The following is a 21,748-nucleotide window of genomic DNA, read 5'->3' on the forward strand; positions in this document are numbered from 1 at the left end:
AATTAGAACTAAAACTGAAGAGACAGGGGAAAAAGGGGAACAGGGAATTATGAGGGTTAGTCCAGGATGTTCAATATGTTCAATCGGTGTTCCACAGAGAAAGAAGAGACAACAAAAAGGAGAAATAAAAAGAAAATTTAGAACTGGGAAGTATGAATTTCCAGATAAAAGGACTTATGCAGATACAAAAGAAGACCCCTATATCAAACACATCATCATGAATTTTTAAAAAGGAAAACAGAACAAGGATAAAGAGAAATCCTAAAAACTTAGAAAGAGAATATAAAAAGAGCAAGAACCCAAATGGCATCACCCCAAACTCAACATGATGATGAAGCAATGTCTTCACAATTCTGCAGACTTTACAACCTAGAATTCTGTACCCAGCTAAACTATCATGTCTTTATATGATATTTATCACGTTCAGGTTCTCAAAAACTTACTTCTCATACAGCCTTTGCCAAGAAAGAAAGAATACGTTCTGTCAAAACAAAGGCATTCATCAGGAAACAAGATGACATGTGTCCAGGAAACAGAAGACAGAACAGAGGACAGAGGTGAAAAGAATCCCCAGGATGAAAGTGAGAGCAAATTCCAGGACCAGAGCAAACATCATAAAGTCTAGATTGGAGAACAGGAATAGAAGACATCAGGAGAGAGTGTGACAGGAAACTGGTTTCATGTTTGGCCATTTTGAGAATGTTTATGTTTATGATTTGTAGGGCATCCGTCAATGAATTAGTGATAGGTATGTAGAAGTCTAAGCAAAACAAACAAACAAAACCAACCAAAAAACCCCTGAGACTTTACTAAATTAAAGAAAAACAAAGTTGTAAAAGAAAGGAAATGTAATCAGTATATTCTGTGGCTAGGCTGTTAAGTATTTACATAATCATAACGATATAATCAGTGGGTCTTAATGTAACAAAAACAGATATAATTATATTGGGAGGATGAAAGGAAAGGCGGTGGTTTAAGCACTGTATCCTTGTCATGGCTATAAAGTCTTCCATTATAAAGTCAACAGCTAGTATTGCAATGTTTTTAAACCAGCGCTTCTCATTTGATCCTCAGAATACAGAAGATGGTTTGAGTGACTATTTTCTCAATTATCTCAAAGAAAGTACATAGCTAGTACTGTTCTAAATGCACAGGAGTGGAGATAATTCATTATATACAAGGGGCACCTTAGGGCATTAGGACTTAATTTACTCATAAAATCCCAACTGAGAAAGAGAGGGACTAAGGGAAAAAGTGTAAGGATGTGATTTAGATACTTGAAGATAAATACCCAAAGAGAACTGAGAAGTGATAGAGACTGACTCTTGGGAGTGGGAGTGAGATGTTGGTAGGGGCAAGGGACTAGTATTGCCCTTCATATTTTGTATTGCCTTTGACCTTAACAGTGCATACATGCATTAGTCTAATAAGTGTTTTTTATTTTTAAAAAGAGGTTTAGAATGATAAAAGCACACAAATGATAGTAAGTAGCTGTATCTCCTAGGTTTAGGAGAGAATGGATAAAAAGCAAATTTCACTTTCTACACTCTGCTTTGTTTAATTTATTAAACAAACAATAAAGGAAAAATATTTTAATAGGACACAGCCTTTGAAATCAGAGAGTCCTAGATTAAATCCCAGCTCCGCCTCCTGCTAGTTCAGTAATGTTGGACAAGTTACCATACAATTCTGAGCTTCCTTCCAACAGGGGTGAAGACAGCTACCTAACAAGGTTATAATTAAGATAAAATTATATATAAAATAATGTTGATAATAATATTAGCTAACATTTATTGAACCGGGCACTTGCCAATGATTTAGCATGTATTAAGACACTTATTCTTCACAACCATCTGAGGTATTATAATTCCCTTTTATGGATGAGGAAACTTACCTCAGATTCAAATCCAAGTCAGGATTTGAACGCACAGTCTTATTCTAGGCTCAGGCTTTTTAACCACTATTGCATACTGCACAATGTCTAGCAGTGATCAATAAATGGCATATTTTTATGGTCATTGTTAATTAATTTAAAAAAATTTCTATTAGAAATTAAAAGGCAGTAGCTCCTGTGTGACATTCTTGAACATCAATATATTTCAGATGGCCTTCATTAAGATGACAAATAACCATTCTCTTCTCACACTAAACAGCCTACCCATGTGGAATGAGACTAATTTCTTCCAATAATAAGATCATTACAGTTTTGAAGGGAAGACATTCTCTTCTGCCTGATCTGGGGAAAGGAATAAAGTTTGCTCAAATTATTACTTTTCTCAATTTTGCTTCTATGTTTTCTAAATTGTAAGAAAGTATGGAATACTCTTTGTCCATCTTTTTTTCCCCCGCACCCTTCCACATGCTCCTAGTTCCTGATGCCACAGAGGTAACATTTCATAAAACATTTTAAGCATGTACAATATCCAGATTCAAGATTCCAAAACCAAAATATAATATCAGTATTTCTTCAGCAAAATATTTGAATGCATTTTGTCTAGTCAGAGACCAGAAGACAATGGGTACTTCTGGGAGAGGGAAAAGATGTCCTTTCTAACATTTACAGTACCTTGAGCCTTTATATCCACTGAGATCTTTGTCCATATCCAACTCAGGAGTGGACTCGATGATTGCCTGAACTTCTGACTTCTCTTCATTTTCAGCAGAGCCTTGGGAAATGACAAAATGACATAAAAATAATGCACATAACACATACTGTCCCTCATATGAAAATCCTGTTGCTTCTATGATTGTAAATATATCATTTCACCATAAAATTTTTTTAAAGACTTGATTCTAGGAAACATTATTTTAGACAGATAAAATGTCATATATACAATTAACAGTAAATCCAAGAAACTAATAAATAACCAAAGAAAGTTTTCATTTTTGCTTCTTTCTGGCTATCCCCAGCCATAACTCACTGTTTTCATTCTATTTAAAGTGTGGAATACAGAGAAATTAAAAACATAGCCTAATGACCTAAGGCAGGGACTGTCCTTCTGTCTTTCAAGCATTCCAACCTGCCAATCCCCCATCCCAATTTTTCTCTCCAAAACTTTATTTAATCATCACCTCTTCTAAGCTAATTTAAAATTGAGTACAATTTTATAAATCTACAGCAACAACACCCCAAACATGTATCTTCTCACACCCACATCATCTGGATTTATTGAATACTTTGCCAGTAAATAAAGAACTAGGGTCACTTACCTGTTGACACATTTCTAGTTTCTTGGGCTACCTGTACTTCAATGTGCTTGCTGATCTCTGACTTTTCTGGGGTATCTGCAGCCTTTACAAATCCTTCATTATCTTCATTTAAGGGAGTATCAGTAGGAATTGCTGCCACATCTGAAGCAGCTGTTGATGCTGGAGTGGTAGCTTTAGATCCTCCTTGGCTAACATCAGAAAGTTCATCCTACAAATAAATGTAATTAGGGAAAAATGTTTAATGAGTACTTTATTTTAAATTATTTTTAAAATGGGTTAAGAAATAAATTTGAGAGAAAATGTTATTTTTTTAAAAAGTCAGTGATTACCAAAGGAAATCAATAAATAATCTCTGCAGATTATTTTCAAGTAATTGGGAAATGTTTAAGTAATCATATTTTTCCAAACATACATAGGACTCTTCTAAATAGAAAATCTGAAGATAAAAAGTAGATTGGCAGTATTAGCAATAAAAGTATACAATAATGTCACCAGAGTTCGTAACAACAGTTCTAATTTGTACAATCATTTGATAATAAAGACCTATTTCAAACACCTAGAGAATGTACTGTGTCATAGCTACTCTAAAACAGCAATGAAATAAGATTCTTAATCTCATTGTGGAGTTTTGTAAACAGCGTTCTTAAAACATGTGGTATCCAGGTCATTTGAAGTGCTTATATAAAGGACAGATTCTAAGTCCAAGTCCAGGCTTTAGGCAGTAAGATCAGGAAACCTGCATTTTAACAAACAATCCAGATGATTTATATACTCATTAAAATTTGGTAACTACTATTATAGGGTCCACAGATAGGCTTCGAGAAGTACATGCCCAGACTGAAAATTTATGCAAAAATCTTTGTAAAATGAATTTTTCTAGGAAAAGAATCTACGAATTTTATCAGATTTTCAAAGGGGTTTGTGACGCCAAAATAATTAAAAACAGCTATCCAATGGCCACCAATATGAGGCAGCTCTTTAGAGCAAAGTACCCACCTTCCAAAAAAGAGAATCTGACAAAATGTTTACTACTAGTAATAATAATAATGATGATGGTGGTGGTGGTGATAATGATGACTAGGGAGAATTTAGTGAATTTACCACATGTATAATTTTGGATAAGTTATATATTCTTTCTATACCTATCTGTATATCTGTGTATCTGTACATCTGTATCTCATTTGTAAAACAGAGATAATGGCACCTAATTCATTACATTATTCTAACCTTTTCTATAGAAAGACATAGCAACATGTTCACACATACTGTTTAAAATGTTGGCTATTTATTCCAATTTATAACAATACATTATGCACAACTTTGAAAATTTCACAATGCATGCTTCTGGCCTAAGACAAAAAAATATATATATAAACATACTAAGTTGTGCTATGGTGGGAGATGATTTTAGTGATATTTGTCATCTCTCTGTAAATTTTTATTTTTTAATTTTTAAAGAACATTGTTAAAAATACATTATAGCTATAAAAATAATAGAATAGAATCCAAGCAATTAAAAACAACTAACACAATATCAATCTTACACTGAGAAATTTCGGTTATTTTAAGTGCTGAGAAGTAAGAGGGTGTTCAAATTCAAGTTTAAAACTCTATTTAAGAGTAAGAAAACATTTTTTGGCTTATAGTCAACTTACACATGCTATGATGAACAGCAACTACAATGAAAGTAACCATACTTGGAGAACTTAACCATCACTAAAACTTGGTTTTACAACATTAAAATGTTTTCATCTCTAGCATTATCTTCTCTTAATATTTTAATTTACTATCATATATTTTGATGTACCACAAATTTCACTACCAAGAGTGGCTGAACTAATACAAATCAATTATCAGATGAGAACACAGGTTATGGAAAAAATATATATATTTGCTACAGCAAATCGAGAGCTCTTTATTCCTTCAATAAATAGTCCTCCCATCCCCATTCACTCTTTGTCTCTATCCTAGGCTTTCAGGGTTTTTTTTTCCCCCTTTGTTTTTGTTTTTAATGATGAGGAATGTATAAAGTCACAGAATGTGACCCAGTATGGCATTACTCATTACAAGTCTTGAGCCTAGCTCTACTGTGGGCTTGAGCTCTAACACATAGATAAAACCCAAATGTTTGCTGAAGAACTTCATCCTAGTAAATTTTTGCTAGTCTCATTTTCTGACAGTTTATATTGTACTTGGACTTGTATAATGGTTGGTCGGCTACTGATTACTTATTGCTCATTATCATTATAAGAATATATATATATCTCCCATGACAGATAATGTATCTCCCATGACAGATAATGATCCATTTACTAAAAACAAGTCTTTGAGATTCTGAATCTAGCAAAATAAATAAACAAACAAACAAACAAACAGTAGATCCATGTTAGCATAAAATACTTAGAATGAATTTTCAATGTCATAGGAAAATGCTACATTAAATTGGAAAAAAATGCATACTTTTTAAAGAAATAATCAGAGATGTATAGAGGATATCATCTATAACAGCAAAAAACAGCAAAATAACTTAAATGCTGCAAAATAGGAAATTAAGTAAATTATAGTACATTTATACAACAAAATACTATGCAGCAACCAAAAAAAATTGTATTTTAGAAGAATATCTACTGAGATGGAAAATATTCAAAATATTTAGCAAAGAGACTGGGGATCAATACAGTTCTATACAGTATAATCAACTAAAAAATACGGCTAGAAAAAGGTCTGTTAGGACCTACATGACAATTTTAATAGTGGCTGCCAATGGGTAGATGGTTAATGAGTGACTTTCACTTTCAATTTGCCCTCGTTAGCATTTTTTTAATATATACATATGTATGGGTGGGAGGGGATAAATTCGGGAGTTTGAGATTTACAAATGTTAGTCACTATATATAAAAATAGATTTTAAAAAGTTTCTTTCATATAGCATAGAGAACTATGTTCAATATCTTGTAATAATCTTTAATAAAAAAATATGAAAATGAATATATGTATGTATATGCATGACTGGGACACTGTGCTTAGTACACCAGAAACTGACACACTGTAATTGACTGTACTTCCATAAAATATATGTGTGTGTGTGTGTGTGTGTGTGTGTGGGGGGGGGGGGTGGGTGGTTTTAAGCAGAAAGAAATTATAAAAATCAGAATATAAATCCATATATCAAGTATGGTCTCAAAAACAATTTCTTTAAGTATATAAAGTGACTACAAATGGTAGTAAAAAAAAATTTTCCTGTTTATAATACTCTTCTGTTTCCAAATTTAACAGTAGACATGTACCACTCTTATGACAAAGGGAAAAGGTAAATAAGATCTAAACAAATTTGAATTTGTATAACTAGATGAACTTCTTTCAATTTGTTGGGACGTTTTGAGAAAAAGAAAACCATTCATACTATTTATGATTGAGACTATCCATTCTTTATTGCTTGTGTTTAAATTGATTACCTGCAGTGCAATACACTATCTCCATACTCCTAATAAAATTAGCCGAATTATACACCCAACTATTTTCTTCTGTGCATCTCAAATACAGGACTGACTTCCAATGGGAAGAAAGATAAACATAAATAGTTCGGTTCTCTGTAACCTCCTTTTCTCTTAATATTAAAAGACAAAATTATTGACTATTAATTACCCTGAGCTGGTGATTGGCACCTAATTTAAAAGTAGCTCATTAAAGTTTAGTCAAGCAAACCAGCTTGTTAGGAGTTGAGTCAGGAAAACCAACAAGAACATTCCTGGAGCCAAAAAGAGCTACAGTGAAGACAACTCGAAATCAGCCTGAGTACCACTCTCTTGGTCTTTGTTTTGATGTGTACTCTGGTTAATAGAAAAAATAAAGTGTATTATTTTGGTTCGTCTACCAGCCTTGTTAATTCATATTTATGTTATCATATATATGAATTCTCACCCTTTTAAGGTTTAAAATATAAATTATATTTAAAAATTAATATAAAATAAACAGTCCAGGCTCCTGATGAATAGTATTGATAGACAGCACTTAAACCCATCAAGACTATGGATTCAGAAAGTCCCAGAGAATATCACATTCATCTACAATGACTAAATGATACACCTCTGAAGGTATTTGAAAAACAAATAATTTGAGGTTGATCTTGATCTTGCCATTTATTACTTAATAAATTAAAAGTTCACAATATAAAGAGTTTGGCAAAAGCCCTCTTCCCCACATTCACTTGTGGATCTGAAATAAAGTAACGAGGAGAGAGCTGAACCTAACAGGAAAAGGACTGTGACACCTTAGGGGATCTCAAGGTTTAGGGCTACAATGAAGTGGTAAATTAGTATCTGCTTAGAAGATGGTATTTTAAAATTTGTCCTAGGCTATCCAAATAACATGAGATTTACTGATCTGTAACTTGTTTCCCTTTTATACTTTTACCACATAAAAATATTTTACACACATTGAAATAGCTCACTGTGTGGGCTGTACTTTTGACAACTGGATCCCAGGATAGAGCATGAGAGTTGAGGAAGGAAAAGCTCTGAATTTCAGGGACTAGTTTTCAAAAGAAGTATTTTCCTTGGTCTCCCAGGCAGTGGTGACATAAATGTCCTAAGATTAGGAGGAAGTAACTGAGACATCAAGTCTCTGCTATAGTGTTTGACCGAGGGCACAATATTCTTACATTGTATCTCCTACGGAAGAAAGTATGAAATTCTCTCACTAACAATGCCGCCAATTAAAGCAGAAGGAAGAAAGACAAGTCTAAACATTAACCTGTTAAAACATAAAATGTATCACTTTTGGTCAACAGTAAGGTCATAAGACACCACGTGCAGAACAAGGGAAAACCTTTACTAGGCCCTAAATGGAAACTGGAAGCATTTATAAGAATTAATTATTCAACATAAAGTTATAGGGGAGGTACATGCTATTATTCCAGATGTAATCTGTGGCTTCTGGAGACCTCCAACTCCTATTTTATGCTGGTCATGTCCCAGCACTGGGGTACTGTTTTGGCTAACAGTCTTGACTACAAATGCTGCCTTATTTATCTGAAGACCACTAGCCTACCAATTTCCAAATGCCTGATGTCATTAAGATATCCTCTTCACATGGGTGAAGACTCGTGGGTGCCAAACATGGAGACTTACATGATTGCCAAGTTTCTTTCTGACAAACTTATTTATTTCGTAACCCCATTCTCACCCCTTCACTCTTTAAGAAACGGTCAGATTGTAGGCTGTGCCTATCGCTGGAGAATGCCCACAAAACCAAGGGACATGACTGGGGAATCCAGTGCTACAGGTACAAAGGAATGGCACCCCTGTGCAACAAAACAGAAAATAACAAGGGCTGGTGAGATGTAGAGGGAAATTAGGACCCTTGTGTACCATTGGCGGGGTTGTAAAATGGTGCAACTGCTAAGGAAAACAGTATGGAGTTTCCTTATAAAATTAAAAATAGAACTACTATATGATCTAGCACTACCCCTTTTGGGGTATCTAACCAAACAACTCGAAAGCAGGGATTCAAAGAGATATTTGTACACCCATGTCCACAGCAGCACTATTCATAATAGCCAAGAGGTAGAAGCAACCCAAATATCCATTAAGGGATGATGGATAAACAAAATGTGGTGTATATATGTACAATGGAATTTTATGCAGCCTTAAAAATAAAGAAATCCTGTCACGTGTTACAACATGAACCTTGAGGACATTAGGCTAAGTGAAATAAGTCAGTCACAATAAGACAAATATTATGATTCCATTTGTATGAGGTATTTAAAGTAATCAAATTCATAGAAACACTGAGCAAAGTGGTAGTTACCAAGGCTGAAGGGAAGGGAGAAAGGGGAAGTTGTTGTTTAATGGGGACAGAGTTTCAGATGTGCAAAACAAAAAAGTTACAGAGATCTGTTTCATAATGTGAATACTCTTAATACTATTGAACCGTACATTTAAAAAATGATTAAGATGGCAAATTTTATGTTATTTTTTTTTAATTGGACAAAAAGAGAAATACGTGTCATTACTTTTAGCTTCACTTGAGATACCACAGTAAAAACAATCTGGTCTTTGTGCTGTTTTCCTACGGGTTTCAGATATCAGGCTAGAAGTCTGTACGCCTTTATAAAAGACTTTCAGTTGTTCCATTCATCAAAAGCCTCATGTGCTCAGCCTTGTATAGATACACATGTCATGTGTTATCTGGCATTGCCCCATTGCTATTTACGTTCAGATAAACTATAAAGTAAGTTCAAGGACAACTTAGAAATGTGTTTTCCTAAGTAGTTTTTTCCTAAGTAGCCTGCCTGACTTCATCTGAAATAAACTGAATAACGGGGTAAGTAACTGTGTTACATAAATTTGTCTTTTAGCTTCAAAGATTGTATGTAATGTAACTACATACTAATGTAATTAATGTAAGGAAACAAAATTACAGAAGGTAACTAGCCCCGTGGAACCCCCATATAACACTTATCACCTTATACTTTAATTTCTTTGCTTACATTTCTTTCACCCCAAGTAAAAGTTAAATTTTCAAAGAAGCAGTTTTAACACTCTTCTGATTTACAACTCTATGGCATAACAGAATCACAATATTCTCTGTGTACATGTAATTTCTGGAGAGCTTCATAACTATAATTTGATTCCTAGAAGAGTCTGTGACCCAAAGAAACACTAGGAACCACTACTCTAGACACATTTAGATGAAATAGGTGTAGATACTGTGGGTCCAAAAAAACTCAGTCTATTAAAGGAGAGGCATGGACGTCCCACCTTGAAGGATATTTCTAAAAAAAACACTGCTTCACTGCCATAGATCTACTGAAAGGCTTAACCTGCTTAACCCTGGTCTAGTGGGTAGAAGAAAGTCTTATTTAGTCTTTATATCCCCAGTGCTTAGCTTATCAAGCCTGACATGAAGTAGGCTCTCAAAAGATGTTTGCTGATGAAGCTGAGTGGTGCCCTGACTGGAGCTGAAGAAATCTGTTCAACTAGCGAGGCAGCCCATGGTAAAATGATATATATTAGGCTGTCTCCAGGACACATACACGTTATATACATTCTACCCTGAGGAAGGCATTTGTGCAAAACATACTGGCTTTCTTATTTAGAGCTGAATAAATGGAAATAGGTTGAATTTCCATAGGATTTATTTACACTTTCTCTCTAATTTCAAACTGCTGGCTTTAGAAAAGATTACAGTAAACCCTAGCAACCACTGTAGAAGACATAATTTTCTTTTGCATATCAGTGAATAACATCAGTAGTCTTCTAAACTGAGCCACTGATGTCTTGAGAATAGCAGTTGAGGAAGTAACCAAAAGTTAATCACTTTCATCTACTTTTTGCAAAATGTTTTTTAACCTCATTCTCATCTCCTATTCTATAGCCTTCAGGACTACTGCTGAACTGGGAAGAAAGAAAGATTATAAAAAAGAAAAAAAAATCATGTATTTACTAGGTGTTAGCAAATTTCTAAGTACCTTTGACTTGTACTATCTCTCAGGATAACAAGACCTATTTCTCTATTATCTACTATGTTAAAATGAAGGTTTGGGGGTTTTGTTTTGTTTTGACTTAAAATCATCACCTTTAAGCCTCTATTTTAAGCAGTATCATGAATCAGAGGCCATCACTTGGATTTTGTCTTACCTTATACTTTATCAATAAGCAGCTCATCACTTAACCCTTTTTTCTATTCACACAGCTGTGTGAAATCTCCCTGAAATTTATCCCAATCATCTTGGATAATTAACATGATAAATATTCCAGTTTAGCATACTTGGAAACATTGAATGCACCCTTCTTCCCCATCCCCATCTAATTTCTGAAACTGTTAGATAACACTAATAATCAAAGGGTAACCAAGATTTAGATTTTTTTTCACAAAAACATCTACTTACTCATAGTTTTCTTTCTTTCTCTACATTTACCCCCTTTGAGACAAAAGTGTTTCTCTTAAATACAAAGCAACTTCAAATTTTAAATATTCTTAGTCTGGAAATTCATCAAAGTCTTTTTGAAAGTTTAAAATACAGCTGCCAGCTCTGTTAATTCCCACAAATGAACAAGGCATAATTTCATTTTTTTTCTTCCTTTTTACTGAAATATAATTGATTTACAAGATTATACTAGTTTCAGGTATAGTGGTTCGATATTTTTATACATTACAAAATGATCACCACAGTAAGTTTGAGTACCATCTGTCATCCATCATGTTACCATACCAGTAGTTCAAAATTACTGTATGAAGTCATACATTATTATTAACTATATTTCCTATGCTATATATTACATCCCTGTGAGTTCTTTATTTTATGAGCTTTAAGTCTGTACTTCTTAATCTCCCTCACCTATTTCACTCATCACTCCACTCACCACCCCCAGCAACTACCAATTTGTTATCTGTATCTGAGTCTGTTTCTGTTTTGTTATATTCGTTCATTTTGTTTTTTAGGTTCCACATTTAAGTGAAGTCATATGGTTATTTGTCTTTCCCTCTCTGACTTATTTCACTTAGCATAATACCCTCGAGGTCCATCCATGTTGTCATAAATGGCAAGATTTCATTCTTTTCTAGTGGTTGGGTAATATTCCATTTAATATACCACAGCATAATTTACTTTATAGAAACCAAATGGCCTCTAACTTAATATTTGTTTATATGATCTTTGATCCAGGATTCTCATCTTTAACTCTTCTCAACTATCATTTCATCAAAGCTATGTAAATTACTGCATGGCACTCTCTAAATAAAAATGAAAGATTATGAACATACATTTTTAAATAAGAAAAGCAAGCTGCAGGATATACTTAGAGCATAAACTCAATTATCCTACAAAGACATACGTGAGTATGTACTATCTTTGTGCATATGTAAAGAAAAGGGTCTGAAGGTTACACCAACTATTCACAGTGACTGGGAAGGAAGGAATGGAATTTAGAGTTGAAGAACCTACATTTTTTACTCTAGATTCTTTGATATTATGATTGTGAAACAGTATTAATATAATTTTTAAAGAAATCATTAAGCCTGCTTTATAAAATATATGGACTGAGCACCTTTACAACATCTCTATCATCTGGCATTGTGCCTGATCCAGGAGGCATCAATGTTTTTCTAATGCAAAAAGCAAGGTAATTTTTCTTCAACAGGAAATATTTAGGCTATTTTAACCTATTCCAAGAGCTTGTTTAAACATTAAATATCAACAGTACATAATACTCATTTGCCAATTATTTCAAAAGAAGTCACATCAGAAATATAAGCTACAAATACCATCATTTTAAAATAGTATTATTTATCTAAAGTTTTCCAATTTTCATTTTGAACATAGCCTCTCAGTCAACACAACCCAATAAATATGCCAAAAAGGAAAAAAAATCTCATTTATAAATTACTCACTAATAAACAACTAATTCCAGCTCCTTTTCTCCAAGCAAGAGTTAAAAGGGGAGAAAGTATATGCCTTACCATTTCATTTGTCAGTTGCACCTCAATAAAGATGAATGAGAATGGGAAAGTACCAAAACACTATGAAGAGTAACTCTTCACTCCCTTTCCCCTTCAAACCCCAAAAGTCACCTGTGAATGATTCTTCAAGTTACCAGATGAGACTATATGTGAGGGGAAAGGTTTACAAATAAAAATTGAAGTTACAGAAGAAATTCCGTATCCTCTGTCACAAGCAGAAACAATGCAAAATATGACAAAATACAATCCATTTTTCTTAAAATTCTATTTTTATTTTACCCTACTATGAACGCTAATATAAAAATCCAAAAGGAGGTAATATAGAATACAAACCAATGGAAAAAACCAACAAAAGCATCAAAGAAGAAAGAGCTTACAAGCAATCACACTCCAAGCAATAAGCACATTTAGTGCCTAGATCTAGGTTCCTAAATACCTTTCTTGAATAAATGGAACCAATTACACAGCTGGGGCAAGGAAAATATAAGAGCCCAGAGCATCCGAGGGTGCCAGGACAGAAGGCAGGCAAAAGAGTATGGGCATGTCGAAAGGGTATAGGATGACTCCTAAAAGAGAGCCAAAGCTGGAAAAAGTTGAACAAAAAGTAAGTAAGAGCATTGGATAGGATAACCTACAGAATAAAATAAATACCCTTGAGTCAAACAAGGAAGGAAGGGAGGGAGGGAGCAGATAGCTCTCCCTTCTAAAAGAATTTCAGTTAGTAGATGCAGGATGAGGAAAATACAAAATAACTATTAGAACACTACAGTAATAGTTGTTGGTGAGATCCACTGATGAACACTAAAATCAGTGAATCAGAGTTTGAGGAGAAACAGGGTATTTGCAGTTGCAAAGTATATCCACCAAGATATTTATTAATTAAATTATAAAGGGGAAAATGGTGACTATACAGTGGAGAAATCCAACACACACCAGCTGAACCAAGCAGGCAAGGTTAGCATCACCACTAAGGCATACTGCTTCTGTAGTATTCTTGCCAAAAATATAGTCTCGATCTTATCACGGGAAATCATCAGAGAAGCCAACACTGAGAGAGATTCTACAAAATAACTACCAGTACTCTTCAAGCCTGAAGGTCATTAAAGATAAGGAAAGGCTGAGGAACTGTCACTTATTAGAATAGACTGAGGAAACATAATTCAATGCAATGTGGGATCCTGGATTGGATCCTGGAACAAAAAAAGAACAGTAGTGGGAAAACTGGCAAAATATGAATACCAGTCTATAGTTTATGTTAATTCCTTAGTTTTGATAATTTTACCACTGTTACTTAACATTGGTGAGTGACGGGTATAGTTCCCTCTGTACTATTTTTACAACTTTCCTGTAAGTCTAAAATATTTCAAAATGAAAAGCAAAAACAAAACCAAAAATGGAGAGCTTTATTTTGAAGTTTAAAATTATACATGCATTTTATAATAGGGATCTTTAATTACAGAAGATACAGGAATAAGGTTTATTAACTACTACAGAGATTCAAGCTTGGGAAAGCTAAAGAAACAGGAACAATTTAAGACTTAATCACAAGTGCAGGAGGATGGAAAATTCTTCTAAACAAGAATGCTGGCTCGGTTCAGACATTTCCTGTTCTGTATGCTAAGCACATCCCCTAAAGAATACAGCACACTTTGACCACTGGCTTTACATACCAAACCCTGCAAACAAGACCTCCTCACAGAAGTCCCACTGAAGTATTTCGAGTCATATGGTTTCAAAAACTCTTTAAAAATTTCACAAGTACCAATCCAATTGCTTTTTTAGCTAAAATTGTTTTTCCTCAGTTCTAAAAGTCACATTCTACTTATAATCAACAACATAGGAGACTCTTCAAAGGAAAAAAATAATGCTTTGGGGAAGTATATATACATGCATGTGCATACACTACTCACACACGTGACTTGCGCAGGTGCATATACATGCATATATGCACATAGGTGTATATATATACATATACATGTGTATATGTGAAACTAGACGGAATCTACGAAATCATTGCAAAGTGATACCAACCAAGGTCTAGAAGACAGCATGAAAATTTTATGTATCGGATATTTTAAATAATATTTAAAGCACTCTGCTCTCTCTCTTTCCGTATTTGGGCACGAGGAAGAGATATCTGAACTCTAAACTTGTAAAGCAATGAAGAACTTATACAACACTGTACAGCTACCATCCCTTTGGCAAGAACTTTGGCAAATCTATCAAAATCTTAAATACATGCTTTAATCCAGCAATCCCACTTACAGGAATCATAAACACATACAAAATTATGCACAAGGTTATTAACCACAGCGTTGCTTATAATAGCAAAAGACTACGAAAAACTGAAGTATCTCATCAATAAAGCAGATTTTAATGGCAGGTGGGATATGTGATCCCTTTCCGTCAGCACTTCCTCTACAATTCTGATGTATCATTTATCTTTCTTCACTCCCTTGCTTTCAGTTTCTTTTTCTACTAGACCCTTCCTCTAAGCATTAAAACAACTCAGTGTCTCCCGTTCTAAGAGTACTTTCCCCTTCACCCTGCCAACTCAAGATATCCTTTCACTTTTTCCCATAACCACCTTTCTTGAGTAATCTACACTTTGTTTCCTCCTTTCATGATTCACATTCACTCCTGTTAATGGTCCTGCAACTCAAACTGCTCAAACCTACACCTACAAATTTACAAATTCAGTCCTCATCCTACTTGACTTCTCCATACCAGCGGACTCTGCTAACAACTCTTTCCATTCTAAAGCTCTTTTGCTGCTTGACTTCCAGGGCTGATCTCTCCTCTCTGCCACTATAACCCCTTCCTCTCCAGCTAAGGCCCTTCTTTCCCTGTACATCTTCTGCCTCTCCATTCCAGATTGTTCCCCTCACCCCCATATCAATGCTGCCTTCCTCACCTGCTAAGGTTCTGACATCCTATGCCTGGCACCTTTCCTTAAGGAGGCCCTCCGTCAGTCTGTTCAGTCTGACACCCCTAAGCCAGATGCCCCTCTGCAAGGATGACCTTAATAGTGCTGAGGCCCTGACTCTCCTACACCAGGCTATCCTCACATAGATACATTCCTAGCCTTGCTCAGGTTGTGATACCTACTTTACCCCGCCCCATACCACCCTGTGGATGCTCACCTTGCTCTGCCCTACCTAGCAGCTTTAGGACTCAAATGTGCAGAAAGGAAAGAGGAAGGGCAGATAATGCAATACTACACCATCTTAATAATTACAGTGTTACAGTAAGTCATGCATTATCTAGCAGGCCAAGTTCTTGTTTTTATTGTTCTTTAGGACTGTTGTGTTATTCTTGGCCTTTTTTCCTCCAATTTCTTCTTTATTTACAGCTTGTTCATGAATATAATTCAGCTGGATGAACAACCTTACCTTAACATTTTTGCTCATTTCCAGCCTGAGCATTTTTATAATATACTTTCAACAGAAAATGTCATTTAACATAAGTTGTTTTTTTACCAATTTCACTAGAAGCCCCCAGTAAAAATTTTCTATTAATGATGCAATATAAAACTCCTCTGCTCTCTGCCTTAAACTGATCTCTAAACTAAATTTGAGAACCATTAACAAGGTACCAGGTGAGGCTTCATGTAATCTGTGGTATTTAGATTGGCCTTGAAAGAGAGTATTTTTACAGGTGGTAACCTAAGCAGGATACAAATACATATGTGGGAAAACTATATAGAAAAGCAACTGGATGTAAAGGTGTGGAGTTCGGGAAAGGGGTCAAGGTTGGAGATTCAAACTTGTGAACATTGATGGGTGGTTGGCATTTACAGACATGAAACTTGAGCTACTAAGATTAAGTAGAGGGTTCAACTTTAAGGCCTAAAGAACTCTTAACTTTTAGAGATCCAAAACCAGCAATGGAAAAGAACCTTCGAAGAAAACCAGTGAGTCGGAGAGACAGAGAGAGACAAAAAGAAAAAGACAAAGAGTAGGATCCTAGGAGCAAATTGAAGAAAGCATTTCAAGAAGCAGAAAGTATTCAAATGTGTCACATGCTGCTACAAGGTAAGGTGGGAATGAGAAGTTTCCATCATATTTAGAAAGATGGAAGTTTTGGACCCTGAAGACACACTGGTACAGTACAAAGGACTGAAAGCCTCAGAGGAACTGGATGAAGAGGGGGGAAAAAAAACAAAAAAATGTCTCTCGAACATGCCAAAGTTTGTCCCCACCTCAGGGTCTTTACAAATGCTATTTGATCGCCCTGAAACACATATTCCTCTAGACCTTTCCATGCACCTGTACATACTTCATGTCAGGGTACAAGTCACCACCTCCAAGAGGCCTTCCTTCATCACTCTAAAATAAGCACCCCTCCCTACTAATTACTCTCTAGCCCCTTCCTTTGCTTTTTAAAAACAGTACATAATAGTACTTGAAAGTCTGATTTCATCTGTTTGTTTGTCCATTTCCCCCCAGAAGAATACAATAAATAAAAGAATAATATGTATAAATACTTATTCTTAAGAACTACTCCTATATTTTTCTAGTTGCATCAGTCCTGGCAGATTTTGCAGTCCATTTATCCCTCAGTATCTGCACGGGATTGGCTCTAGGACCCCCTGCAGATACCAAAATCCGCAGATGCTCGTCATCTCTATAAAATGGTATAGCATACCAGAAGAAATAACGTTATTGACTACAACTCTCTCACAGTGAGAAATCTGCAAGAAAGCAACAGAGAGGGTACACAACTTTACAATCACTGGCAAATTCCCCTTACTGCCATTCTTCTGCCAAAGTGTCCTACAGTTCTGGTTTCTTGGTTATAACCCATCATGTGCTTTTCTCACAGCACATTTTCACCTTAACCTTATTGCACAGAAAAGTTATGCTAGTAAAATTAATATTAATTATAATTCTTACCTTCAATGTTTCATAACAAAGGCAAAGCATACTCTAAATATAGCTAGGTCATCCTCAAAGTTACCAGAAAAGGGAAAACTAAAGAACACCTTACATTAGACATCTAGTCTAGTTCCCATCAGACACGGAAACCAAGATTAGTGTGTATGTACAATGCAATCCAAGGAAACTCTAAACTCCCGACTCCCAGGTTTGTTTTTGTAAAGTTAGAGAAAGATATCTGATTAATAACAAGGCTTAGGTAAATAGTAAAATATTTCCTAATTACAAGACATAATTTACAAAAAAGACTTTTACCATTCTGTAATGTACTATTTCATTCCCAGAAATCTTTATCTTTGAGCCTTTATCTCATTAGTAGCTCCATGTCCAGAGTAGAGAGAGACTGGATTTTATTTTTAAAAAACTCTCTGGGGAATATTTGTCTTAGTATTTGTAGGGAGAAAACAAAAAAAAACCTTCCATGTTTAAATCCATATTAATAACCTGTTAATCAGTTTATAGTTTATCAATAGAGTTCTGTCACAGCATGTCACTGGATTAAATCACAAGAGAATTGTAACAATCTTCTCTTTAAGGTATCTTTTTGGGTGGATTAAAATATAGTTACCATATGGTATACATTTTTAACGTATTAGAAGTATCCCTCCTACTTAATTTTGTTTTGGGAAAGGGACACAGCAAGTAGGCGACTGAGGGATGGGTGTTTTAGAAGATCTATTATACGAACAGGCAGGCTAAAAAAGCCAGTGTGGCTGTGGGAGTAAAGAGTGAGAGAATCTCCTAGTGACAATGAGCAGCTGTATAATTATGTTCTATTAAATTGAGCAAAAGGAAAGGAGAAGGGAAAAAAAGTGAGGTCAGACTAGAGTTAAAAATACTTTTCAGTGGGAGAAAAGCTATAAAATATTTATTGACTCCTTACTGTTTCGAGCACATTTCAAAGGTCAGTGGAATGATTCTAAATGCTTCTACCTACCAGAGCTCAGAAACATTTATATTATCCCAAAAGAGTCTGTCTAACATCTAAAACAAATAATTTATTCAATAAACATGTTCTGAGTGACCACTATATGCTAGGCACTTTTCTAAGTGTTACGTATACAGCAGTAAATAAACCACATGGATTTTATGTTCTTAATGGAAAGGAAAAGACAAAATAAAGAAATAAATGACTTAGTATTTTAAAAGTATCGTAAGAGCTATCTTTAAGTACTTAAACCATAATAAGTACTTTGGCAAAAAAGAAAGCAGAAAAAGGAGATAGGATGTAAGTAATTTAGTTATATTCACTGTAGGCAGCCTGTTTGTTTTACCACAGAGCAGACTTTCTAATGTAACAAGTTTCTTTTATAATCAATATTTCCTTTATAAATATTCCACACCTTATAAGATACAAACTATAACTTCAAATATTTTGAATTATTAGTGTATTTCCATTCTTAGAATATATTATTGTTTATATTTATAACTTATTTGATGACAAGTTCTTTGTTAAGAAAATAATCTATAATGAGCCAGACCTTTTTAGCTAAACACAATGTACTTTCGGATATTGCTTTATGAAGGTTTTTGAGGAAGGTACCATGTTCTTTTTTTTTTTTTAAGTGAAGTCCTAGTAAATTGTGAAGGTTCCAAGAGGGAAGTAGGAATTTCAAGTGGCAATGATTTTCAATTTTAAAATACAGAATTACTTTCACTGGTCACCCCATCTAAAATTCATTATAATGTAGCCTAAATCAAATAGAAATTTTGGTCATTAGTATCATTAGTATACTAATCAAGAAATAACAATGCTTGACTTTGTTTTCCTATATAAGTTGAAAAAGAATAATAAAAACTAAAACTCTTTGGGATGAGCTCATTTCCAATTAAAAAAAGGCATTAGTTTTATAAACTAAAATGTATACATACTATTTCATTATGTTCTGGTTGTCTAGTACCTCAATTTGGATAAAAAAGCTTATAAAACATAAATTAAAGATTTTCAGAGAACAAAGCTTACCTTCAGGCTGGTATGAGAACGTGGTTGACTTAATTCCTGAAATTTCCATTGCTCTGATCCAGGGGTCTCTCCGCCTTTCTGAGTATCAGGTGTAAGCAGTCCGTCTCCAGCAGGTAACGGGAAAATGCCTAATGATATAGGGCGTTCTTTTCTATTTGGGGAGGGGAGAAAAAATTAAGCATTAATTAATCTTTAACTTTTATTTATCATGACTGTAATTAATAAGCCTGAGCTGTCATTCTTTAGACAGCTTTAGAATCATCATTCTTAAATAATACTGTTTGCCTATCTGAACAAGTAGACTTATCAGAGAGAAAGCACAGAGTCTCAGAAGTTAAATTAGCCCCAAAAAATCAACTAAGAAAAGTAGTAAGAAAGAGTTTAAGAAACTTGTAAGTTCTGAAGAGTTCCTTGCCCAAGAAGCAGTCTGTGGTGTGGTTTCACAGCAGGAAGAGCTGCTATGTTTTCACTCAAACTTAGGTCAGCCCTAGGGGAACTTGCAAACTCCTCCTTTAGAACTGACTCCAATCCCTGCTTATAGACTTCCCAATTCCTCACACACCAGTAAGAATTTACCCAAGCCTCTTCAGAGTATGTCTTTTCTGCCTAGAGGAAAATCAAAATATCATCTAAGTTAGAGCTGATTAAATGGTAAAAGGAACATGTGGACCAAAAAATGTTGCCTGCCATTCCAGTAAACAAATGTTGCCAGCCATCAAGCCATCAGCCACTGCAGCTACCCTGATGGTATGCCCTCAGGGGAATTCAGAATGGAGAAACTGAATTCAGGAACTGGCCCTAGATAGTTAAGATGCATATCACAGAAATAATTTCAATGAACCAGATTCTTGCATCTTCCTATACATAGAAAAGCACTGAAATCATTAACTTGAGATGTCTGTTTTTTGTGATTAGCAGTAATCTTTTGATGTTTCATTATAGGTTTTTCCCCACTCATCAAAAACTCCTATACATCCTGGTTCCTCCCTTACCTCTTTGGAACAGTTCCTCAGAGCTATCTGAGTGGCTGCCTTCTTGGGCTATGGTCCTTAGTAATGTCCCCCAGTAAAACATAATTCTCAACTTTTAGGTTGTACAGGTTTTTTCAGTTAACAAACTCAAGAGTTTTATCCCCTAAAGTAGGAAAGCTGTATTTTTCTACAGAACCAACATATGAGTTCCTTTCTATCACAATACATAAGAAAACAACTGTCAGTTTTTCCAAACACAGAGGCCAAAAAATTCTATGAAAGACTGTAGTTTCCAATACTTTGTGGGAAATTTTAATGAACAAGAGTTTCAATTTTAATAATAATAGAATTTTAACAAGAATCTTTTGTTGATGCAAAGGATTTTTAGAGGGTAGAAACAAGCCTACTAACGGGTCATCCTGGGTCATTAATTCAAATGGAAACTGGCAAGAAAGGAGAGACACCAAAGGTTTAGGGCCTCCTGGAACCTTAGCACTACTGGTAAAAATGTAAGAAGAGAAACATTGAGGTTATAAATAGAAGTGGGAAAATATTAAGCTTTGCTAAATAAGTCTTTTATTGTGTAAGCTCCTTTTTTTTTTTTTTGGTGTGTAAGCTCATTTTTATACCAAGAAACTTAAGCTACTTTTGAAATGTGCCCTCACTTAACACAAAGGGTACATGCTTTCATTGCTTAATAATTATCAGAAAGGATTAGTACAACTGTCAAACACCTTCTTAAAGATTAGGTGAAGCAAAGGGGTTGGTTTTATTAAAGTTGTATGCACAAAGGAAACAGAATAGGACTTTTCCCTATCACCAGTAATTACTCATCACTTCTTCACACTTGGGGTACTTTTCCTATTTGATTTGGGAGGAAAATTCAAATGCAGGGAAGCAGCTCAACAAAAGGCTAGATTTTAAAACCAAATCTAAGTTTATTTCTACAAGCTGCCAGAACAACCAAATAACAAAGTAGTCAGCTATTCTGTTAATACCGTTATTCCCAACTGCTGGTTCAGCAAAGTTTCCATAAGTCCATGGCAAAAAGAGGCATTATTTATTATATCCTTATTGGATAATATGGAACACATTATACACAAACATGTTTCCACATATCACAGAACATGCTCTTTCTTGAGAATAACTCACACTTCCTACATTTAATCTGCTTCTTTGATTTTAAAATGCCCTTTCTTTCGTCA

The 21,748-nt window shown here is 34.7% G+C and overlaps 1 protein-coding gene across 7 annotated transcripts in view; it reads right to left on the reverse strand.

Moving 5' to 3' along the window:
• Positions 1-21,748, reverse strand: part of SPAG9 (sperm associated antigen 9) — a 132,983-nt gene that overhangs the window by 51,003 nt on the left and 60,232 nt on the right. For all 7 annotated transcript variants that reach the window (XM_072938687.1, XM_072938686.1, XM_015251314.3 and 4 more), the window contains 3 exons: positions 19,573-19,723; positions 3,211-3,418; positions 2,567-2,666 (listed from right to left, as the gene is read on the reverse strand). In XM_072938687.1, the coding sequence (XP_072794788.1) occupies positions 2,567-2,666; positions 3,211-3,418; positions 19,573-19,723 (459 nt within the window). The remainder of the gene's footprint in view (positions 1-2,566; positions 2,667-3,210; positions 3,419-19,572; positions 19,724-21,748) is intronic.

This window comes from Vicugna pacos, chromosome 16 (genome assembly GCF_048564905.1).
Source record: "Vicugna pacos chromosome 16, VicPac4, whole genome shotgun sequence".
NCBI classification, from domain to species: domain Eukaryota; kingdom Metazoa; phylum Chordata; class Mammalia; order Artiodactyla; family Camelidae; genus Vicugna; species Vicugna pacos.